Here is a 9,810-nt window from a genome sequence, read left to right as displayed (position 1 = left end):
AGCAATCGTGTGGATTCTTCGGACTTGGTGAGTGTTAATTCGTGAGGTTAAAGTAATAGGAATGTCAATCATAATCAGTCTCTCTGTCTTGACAGATCCTGGAGATGTGCAGCGTCAGAGCGGCAGAGACATACGAGGATTCGACCAAGCCACCGGGGACAGACGAGGAGGATGACTGGAAGAGGACAAGGCAGAAGGTGAGTGATGACAGGTAAGTATTAACAGGTATCTATACTCAGCTTGTAGGGGAGTAGAGACGGTCCAGGTAGCAATCCTGAGATCGGAACTTTGCAGTGCTTGTCACGTCACTTCAAGATCGGACGATCTAGTGAGCTGAGGGAAGTGCTTTTATGTGGCTGGTGATGATTGGAAATAAACAGGTGATAGTGATGAGTGACGGGGAAGACGGGCCATTCTGTGACAACCATAAAACCATAATCATAACCATAGTCATAAAGGTCAATTTTCTGAAATTGAGATTTATACATCATCTGAAAGATGATGTATGTTAGGATATGACAATATTTGGCCAATATACAACTAGGCCTATTTGAAAATCTGGAATCTGAGGTGGCCAAAATTTTTTTTGGATATATTTACAGTAAGAAATTTACTAAATATATTCATGAAACATGATCTTTACTTAATATCCTAATGATTTTTGGCATAAAAGAAAAATCTATAATTTTGACCCATGCAATGTATTTTTGGTTATTGCTACAAATATACCCCAGCGACTTAAGACTTTGTGCTCCAGGGTCACATGTGCTGTATGAAAGTCTTGTTGCTCATAATAGTATTGGCTCTGTTTGTTGTGTAATGTAAAATAAGTTTTCAAACAGAAAAAAACTCTTCAAATCTTCCTTCCCACAAAAATTAGCCAATAGATGGTGGGATGTTCACTTAACATTCACATAACAAAACCATGTTTTTAAACATTTAATCAACTGGAATTTTAAATATTTAGAGAGAGAAATAACATTTTCATAACTCAATGGGAACATACCCAGCTAACAAAAATATGTTCTAAGAATGTTTGGCTGACATTCTCATTAAGTTCAAAACGTCCAGTTTTACATTATGTGTTCATTTTTTGTGGACATTCTGAAACAATTAGTAACAACATTTTTTAACGTTTAACGTTTTATTTAGCCTTTTTCTGAGAATATTTCTAGTTAGGTATTGCATGAGATTTTGCATGATGCATTGCAAATTCATGTAAACAGGTATATTTGATGGATTTGGGAACAAATGTTGTGTTTATGCTTTCACTTTTTATCTTACATTTATTGATTTCAGGTTTTTTAATATTTGGTTGATATCTGAGAGTCTCAGATGTAAAATTGAGTTATAATATCACGAGATGAGACTGAAACCAAACGTCATTCATGATCTTCATGTGTCAAGCAAAACTTTGCAGTCATTTCAGACACTAGCTAATTTGTCTCAATGGGAATAAAATAATAAATAATTTAAAACATATTTGCAAACATCTAAAAGTAAAGTTTGAGATTTAAATTTTTTTAGAATTTGTATCAACACTTTGATATTATACTCAATATATTGTTAATCTTCTGATTATACTTGGCAAATGTTTTATTCATAAGTGTACATTTTTGGGTAAGAACCAAGTACTGTCAATTTTTCTGGTTGACTACAATTCTTACGTTTTATCTTTGATGGGCATAAAAAACAAAAAAAATCATTCAAAAGGCAAAAATTGCTTTCAATGTTTAACCTTGTATAATTTTCCACCTCTGGTTTATGCTATTTATTTATTACTTTCTATCTTGTATAATTTTTTTGTATTTTGCCCTCTATTGTTTTTGAGGTTTTGTGGTTATATGATTGTGATTAAGCGTTTTGGCATTAAAAAAAAAAAAAAGTTTGAGATTTGAATCCTCATCAAATGAGTTTAGAGCCCCTTGGAGGAAGACAAGCGAATAACAGCTGCTGCGCAGTGAGACATGCGCATGCGCGCTACGGCAGATGTTCACGACAGTGCAGAGCGCTTTTGCGGCAGCATCATGAAGACCTACATGAAGACCTGAGTGTACAGCAGAGAAACTGCAGCTCTAACAAATGTGTGACATATTGTGTTAAAGATGGAGTTTATTAAAGAGGAGATTGAAGACATGAGTGAACCAGAACCATCCAAAATAAAACATGAAGATACTGAGGAACAAACAGGTTGGTCTGATTCTTCATTGCTGTAATTAATAATTATATATTATAACTACAAATTATAAAATCATATGAATTGTTATAATATAAAGATGGGTTAAAAATGCATTTCAATAAAGATAATAGCTATATTTGTCTTCACATGTAGGCTACTTGACTATGGAAGGCCGTTTCTGCCACGAAAAAAAAAAACACTCAATATTTTGACTTTTTCTCCACAATTCTGAGATTTTTTTCTTCTCAGAATTGCGAGATATAAATTGCATGAGAAAAAAAAATTTGAGAAAAAAAGTGCCTTTTTAGTGTTTTATCTCGATATAAACTCACAATTCTCCAGATTTGCATGATCTAAACTCAATTCTGAGAAGAAAAGTCTGAATTGTGAGATTGCAAAAGATGTATCAAATCATTATTTTTTAGTTATACATTTGTATTAAATCATAAATCCAGAAAAATTAAAACACAAAACATAGAATTTCCGAAAAAAAAAAAAAATCATAGGGTCCTATTATTATATATATAAAAAAATGCAATGAAATTATTAAAGTTGTATGAATTCAATTGATTACCTTTTTTTATTGATGCAATGTTCCATGCTGGACCTTTTACTATATTTACATTTATTTGTCATTTTCAAAGATCTATGTTCATTTTCAGACCTGATGGAAGTGAAGAAGGAAAGTTTAGAACTGACTGAAGGGGATAAATCCTCCCAAAACGGAGCTCAAAGAACAGAAGCCAAAAACCCCTTGACCTGCCCTCAATGTGAAAAGAGTTTCACACAAAAAGGAAGCCTCGTTAGTCACATCAGAATCCACACCGGAGAGCGTCCATACACGTGTCCGCACTGCGGGAGGAGCTTTGCGCGTAAATACAGCTTGAATGTGCACTTAAGAGTCCATACCGGAGAGAAACCCTACACCTGTCCTCAATGTGCAAAGACTTTCACGCAAAAGGAACACCTGAATAGTCACGTAAGAATTCACACTGGGAAGAAACCATTCGTGTGTCATCAATGCGGAAGCGGTTTCACACGTAACGACAGCTTGAAGAACCACTCAAGAATTCACACTGGCATGAAGTCCTTTATTTGCCCTCAGTGTGGAAAGAGCTTTAACTGGGCTCACAATTTCAACAATCATCTGCGCTCTCATTCTGGAGCGAAGCCTTTCAGCTGCGATCAGTGTGGTGAAAAATGTCCGTCTGCATCCGCTTTAAGATACCACCTCCAATCTCATGCAAATGAAAGGCCTCACTTGTGTTCTTCGTGCGGAAAGAGTTTTGCACGGCTGGACTCTTTTAAAGCACACCAGAACCTGCATAGCGGCGTGAGACTTTACGTGTGTTCAGACTGCGGCAGGACGTTTAATAAAGCCACCAACTTGAAAGAGCACCAGAAGATTCATCTCGGAGAAACACCGTACAAGTGTTCGCTTTGTGACAAGAGTTACAGTCAGTCGGGGTCCTTGAAAGCACACGAGCGACTTCATACCGGAGAAAGACCGTATCGCTGTGCTCAGTGTGGAAAGAGTTTCTTAAAATCAAGTCATCTGGTGGCACATATTAAAATACACCGTACGAATGCTTCACAGTGAGCTACTGGACTGATAAACATTGTCATTTTAGATAAACCAAAAACAGACTTTGAACTATCTACGATGATATTTCCTGGTATAAGTGCAATGTTTTGTGTGACTAATGTAAAGAAATGAATCATATCTGATAAAAGTGAATAGAACGCTAAATAAAATGTTAAATATATGCATGAGAGATGAACTAACTTTAATTAACCTAAACACTTTACTTTTATTTTAAAGCAAGACACTACAGTCAAAAATAAAAAAAAAATCATTCACTGGTCAATTTTGAGATTTTGGGTTTCCAAAGTGTGTTTTTTTCAGACTAGTGGACAGAAAATATCCAAAATACACTTTTTTTATTGCACATGTATTTGCATCTTATTTAAAAAACAATATGCATTTTTAAGGGTTGTTGTTTTTCTCCTCTGCTTGAGTAATACTTGCACCAAACTTTACGGTTTTACTGTATTCTGATTGTTTCTACTGAGGGGTTTGTTCATATACCATTCGCCTGATATATGTTTAACATTTTATTATGTAAATAAGTCGTGGCCTAATGGTTAGAGAGTCGGACTCGTAATCCAAAGGTTGCGGGTTCGAGTCCCCGGCCGGCAGGGATTGTAGGTGGGGGGAGTGAATGTCCAGCGCTCTCCACCCTCAATACCACGACTGAGGTGCCCTTGAGCAAGGCACCGAACCCCCAACTGCTCCCCGGGCGCCACAGCATAAATGCTGCCCACTGCTCCGGGTGTGTGTTCACGGTGTGTGTGTGTGTGTGTGTGTGTGTGTGCATTTGTTCACTACTCACTGCTGTGTGTGTGCACTTGGATGGGTTAAACGCAGAGCACCAATTTCGAGTATGGGTCACCATACTTTACAATACGTCACGACGACGACTTTAAAACATGATCAAAATGATTTATTTTCTGGATTTTGAGTGCTAAAAAGAGTGATATATGTCAACAAAATGAAATTGAATTTTTAACCTGGCTTTATCAAGTGTTCAGATTTGTATACAAATGAGTGCAAATTGAATTAGATAAAACATCATAAGGCAAAAAATGTTTGCAATAATTAGTAAGGGGAAGTATGGTGATATATGTTAAATTGTACCCTATTCACCTGGGGTGTTTTGCTTTAAAAACTGTCAGTGTGTTTATTAAAATATATGGAAACAAGTTATTCATATTTTTTTTAATGTTATTATAGTGTTACTGTGTAATCTGATTGTCATGGGATATAATATTGTAATTTATATAGCACTGTAAGATTCATATTTGTACTGTAGTAAATAAACCATAAAGTGCTAAATTAGTTTGAAGTCTTCTCAACTTCACTGATCTGTTTGATTGAACAAATCAGCTTTTATGAGTCATTCGAGTCATGAAGGGAGCTACACGCCTCGTGCTTTATGTTATTAATTCACTAAAAGCAATCGACTCATAAGAGTTGTTTGTGTTCTCCATATTATCCTGGAAGACTTGTGTAAATCTGGGCAATATTCTGACAGAAATAACAGCTATCGTGTTAAACTGAGCTGCTGAAAAGCTTCGTCTTATTTCAATTTTTTCCATTGCAACTGTTTAAAATCTGTTTACTTGAAATAAATGTGTTTACTTAGCCTGATAAGTCAGTTTGCTTTGCTTTTATGGGATTCAACAGTGTATCTTGACACAACACTTAAGTAAATGAATATTTTCCAATTGATACATAATCTTCAGATTATCATGATATTTGATGAATTCATAAAGCAGGTCACTTGATACATTATTTTGCATTATAACTTTTTTATTTCTCATGTACAGTCAGCACATTATACACAAGACATAAGTTCCTAAAGACAGAGCAAAATAAATTAATGACATTAATGGCCCTATTCAAGCCTGCAATGATGAATGGAAATCACCTTATTTTGTCCATCCAAAAATACACTAATAGTTCAATTTTTTTTTTGAAAGATGTCTCTTCTGCTCACCGAGGCTGCATTGATTTGATCAAAAATAAATACAGCAAATCAGCATATTAGAATGATTTCTGAAGGATCATGTGACTGAAGACTGGAGTAATGATGCTGAAAATACAGCTTTGACCACAGAAATAAATTACATTTTACAATATATTCACATAGGAAACATTTGTTTTGAATTCTAATAATATTTCACAATTTTACTGTATTTTTGATCAAATAAATGCAGTCATGTTGAGCATCAGAAACCTTTGACCGTTAGTGTAATCCACTCAAAAGTTTTGCACATGAAAAAAAACTTCTCTCTTAAAAATAAAGGTGCTTAAAAGGTTCTTCACAGTGATGCGATAGAAGATTTTTGGTTCCACCAAGAACCATTCAGTCAAAGCAAATGCCCTTTTATAATCTGAAGAACCTTCTTTTGCCACAAAGAGCCTTTTGTGAAACAGAAAGGTTCTGCAGATGTTGAAGGAACCATTTAGACAAAAAGGTTCTTCTAAAGCATCATGAAGCACCTTTATTTTTAAAGTGCCTCTATTATGGAGTTTTGAAAATGATTTTTCATGCAGTGTGTAACACAGCTCTAAGTGAATGAAAACATCCTGTAAAGTTTTAAATCTGAAAGTGCACCGTGTATAAAGTTATTGTCTCTCAAAAGAAAGAGTCGACTGAATCATTGAAGTGAGTCAGTTTTAAAACGAATCCCAAGTCAACATGAAACATTTGCATATTGCCTGCCCACTTGTTGGTCTGAATGAAAATGCAAATTCATTCTTCGTCACTAGGTGACAGTAAAAATAGCGGTTTCCCCGGTAACGCTGCATTACAGACATGATGAAATGAAAATGAGACCAATCGGACCAATCACCGCAGATTAGCATCACGCAAAGGAGGGGTTTGGAAAAATGAATCGTTTGGGAGTCGTTGAGCAAATAAGGTAAAAATAAATGCATATTTTCAGACAATGATAGTGTTCTTTGACCTTGCATGCATGTCAACCTGTTGTTGGGGACTCCCAAAACCAAAATATGAACCTTTCATTACCCATAATAGGGGCACTTTAAGAGTGTTCTCACGGCGATGATTTCTTACAATGTTTTTTAATATGAGTAACAAGATTGGTTAACTGCGAGAAACTCCTCCCGCATGAAGGGCAGTGGTACGGCTTCTCTCCAGTGTGAACTCGCTCGTGAACCTTCAGCGATCCAGACTGAGTGAAGCTCTTGTCACAATGCGAGCACTTGTAGGGTTTTTCTCCGGTATGAATCCTCTGGTGCTCCTTCAGTCGTTTGGCTGTGGTGAAGGTCTTGCCGCACTCAAAGCACATGTGATCTCTCTCACCGCTGTGTCTCTTCTGGTGCTCTTTGAAATTGCCCGGCCATATAAAACTCTTTCCGCACAAAGAGCACACATACGGCCTCTCATTCGTGTGCACCTTCAGGTGGTTTTTCAGAATGGAAGATGACGTAAAACCTTCTCCGCAGTGAATGCAATGAAAAGGCTTCACCCCAGAATGAGAATGCAGATGATTATTGAGACTGTGCGCCCATTTAAAGCTCTTTCCGCAGTGATGGCATTTGAAAGGCTTCTCTCCGGTGTGAACTCTTATGTGATCCTTGAGGCCTTTTTTGCACGTTAAACCCTTTCCACACTGAGTGCAGATGAACAGCTTCTCCCTGGAGTGGATTCTTATGTGAACCTTGAGGTTGTTTTTGAAGGTGAAGCTCTTTCCGCACTGATGGCAGGCGTACGGTTTCTCTCCGGTGTGAATCCGCAGGTGATATTTTAGGCTCTCTTTACGTGTGAAGCTCTTCCCGCAGTGATGGCAGCTGAAAGGTTTCTCTCCCGTGTGAATTCGTAAATGCTCCTTAAGGCTGTCTCTCCGTGTGAAACTCTTTCTGCACTGAGGACACGTGAAGGAGTTTTTGGCTTCGGTTCTTTGAGTTTTCTTCTCAGTCTCTGAACACGTGTCTTCAGTTATGAAAGTATTTTGATTCCGATGTTTCTCCTCCACCTTATCAAGTTCTTCACTTTCTTCTTTTATGTCTGCAAAGAACACACAGACACACACACACACACACACACACACACAAAATCAATTAAATAAACAAAAGTATATTTGAATAGAATTAAATTCTGTCATGCTCACTGCCATCCAATTACTATGCAAGGGTAAAATAATGGAATCAGAATCAGAAAGAGCTGAGTATGCTTGCGAATACCAGGAAGCTTCCAGTTCCCAGAGACAACAATGACACACAGACAATAAAAATTAGATGAGAATAAAAAACTGTTTATGTCATTTAACTGTTCATAAGGTGGATTGCCAGGGGGAAGAAATTGTTCTTATGCCTGGCTGTCCTGGTATTTGGGGCTCTGTAGCACCAGCCAGATGACAAAAGGTCAAAAAGGCCACTTACCCAGCTAACAAGCAACATTCTCAGAACGTTCTGGCAACGTTCTCTCAAAGTTATGAACAGTAAGGTTAATAGAATGGTCATTCAAAGTTGTCTAGTCTTTGATAATGTTCTCAAAACGTTACCACAAAACTATTATTCATTCATTGTTCTTGGATTGTTTTCGGAAATGTTTTATTGGAATGTTCATCTAACTTTTTTAAATGTTACTATTTGTTTCAGAACATTCAAAAATAACATTTCCATAATGTCTGCATGCTCCCTTCGCATTCGTATAACCAAGAAAAAACACATTTTTTAAAAATGGGACATTTTGAACATTCAGAACTTAGATTTTCATAACATTCTTAGAACATATTTTTGTCAGTTAGGGAGTTATTTGGTTAGCACATTGACACAAAAACATTATTATACATCATTCATGGAACATTTTATTTATGAAACGTTTTAGTTGGGCAGATTTGAAATGTTACTACTTGTTTCGGAACATTCAGAGAACATTCAAATGTAACGTTCCCATAATGTTTCCAAAATTCTAAAATGGAATGTTCGCTTAATGTTCACATAACAAATAAAACAACGTTTTTAAAACATTTGGGAGATTTTGAATGTTTTCATAACTTATAACATATTCTTGTTACGATTTTCTAAATACAGCCACCGGATTTCAACTGAAGCTTTGTTTTATTAATATTCCTCAGCAATAATAAACAATCAAGAACGGACACCAACCTGTTTGTTCCTCAGTATCTTCAGGAATCATTCTGGATGGCTCTGGATCACTCATGTCTTCAGCAAACTCTGTCTTTACCGTAGTATACATTGTCCATATATTTGACCTGTTACACCTAGAGTTTCTTGGAGCTTGTTCCTCTCTTGTAGGATGATGGGAATATAATAGCTGTGAATGGGCCAAACGACTAGATCTGTCAAAAATAATAAGTTAGTGCTTGTTTATATGCTAATTAACACACCTGTCTGTTTAATTCTCCAAATTTTATTACACAGTCTTTGCATTTTTGTCATAGTTTCTCTTTTCCTTTGCATTTAAGAGCATACGTTGACTCAAAGCCAAATAATTAATAATATATGTGCAATTACATGCAAATATTTTCCCAGTGATTCTATTGCTAGTCATCATTTATGATGCTGATTATGTTCAGTGAACACAGTGTAGTTCCACATAAATCATAATAAAACTGCATAATGCATAAATTCGTCTCTTGGCAGATAATTAATGCAGTTTAAACAGCTGATACTGCCAAATATTACATTGCAAGAGCTCAGATGTGATCATTTTGACACAAAACGTAGCCAACATGCATAGCAAATGTCAGTTTAAAGTGTTTTACCTTTTGTAGTATCTGTTCTTTATCTCGTCTCCCCTCCTGTTTTTGTGCATTTAATGTTTTTGCTATTAAAACTCACATCTGCCTCAAACGCGCTCATCACTGTCGTGAACACCTTCCGCATGATTTTTTGATATGCGCTTTAACAATGTACGGAGCTCGCATGTTTCCCGATTTGTCTTGAAATAATGAATATATGGTAGTACTGTACAAATGTCTCCAATAGGACAAAAACGTCCTGAGGTTTCAATGCAGCGCCTCCTGGAGGGAAAACAGGCGGGTAGCATCTGCTGCGACAGACGCATTACGGTAGA

The 9,810-nt window shown here is 36.5% G+C and overlaps 2 protein-coding genes across 2 annotated transcripts; one reads left to right on the top strand and one right to left on the bottom strand.

Annotated features, from left to right (window-relative positions):
* The first annotated feature begins 1,991 nt into the window (after nucleotides 1–1,991).
* Nucleotides 1,992–5,388, top strand: LOC306854628 (uncharacterized protein). Its single transcript, XM_079392794.1, has 2 exons — nucleotides 1,992–2,190; nucleotides 2,842–5,388. The coding sequence occupies exons 1-2, from the start codon at nucleotides 2,106–2,108 to the stop codon at nucleotides 3,777–3,779; spliced, it is 1,023 nt and encodes a 340-aa protein (XP_079248920.1). The 5' UTR covers nucleotides 1,992–2,105; the 3' UTR covers nucleotides 3,780–5,388.
* A 150-nt stretch (nucleotides 5,389–5,538) lies between these two features.
* LOC306854487 (uncharacterized protein) lies at nucleotides 5,539–9,802 on the bottom strand. Its single transcript, XM_079392554.1, has 3 exons — nucleotides 9,500–9,802; nucleotides 8,880–9,073; nucleotides 5,539–7,776 (listed from the first exon to the last, which is right to left on the bottom strand). Exons 1-3 carry the CDS (start codon nucleotides 9,547–9,549, stop codon nucleotides 6,803–6,805), a joined length of 1,218 nt encoding a protein of 405 aa, XP_079248680.1. The 5' UTR covers nucleotides 9,550–9,802; the 3' UTR covers nucleotides 5,539–6,802.
* Between the last annotated feature and the right edge of the window lie 8 nt (nucleotides 9,803–9,810).

This window comes from Barbus barbus (assembly GCF_936440315.1).
Source record: "Barbus barbus genome assembly, chromosome: 34".
NCBI lineage: Eukaryota > Metazoa > Chordata > Actinopteri > Cypriniformes > Cyprinidae > Barbus > Barbus barbus.
The sequence above is the reverse complement of the archived record's forward strand: the minus strand, read 5'-3'. Positions and strand labels throughout refer to the sequence as shown.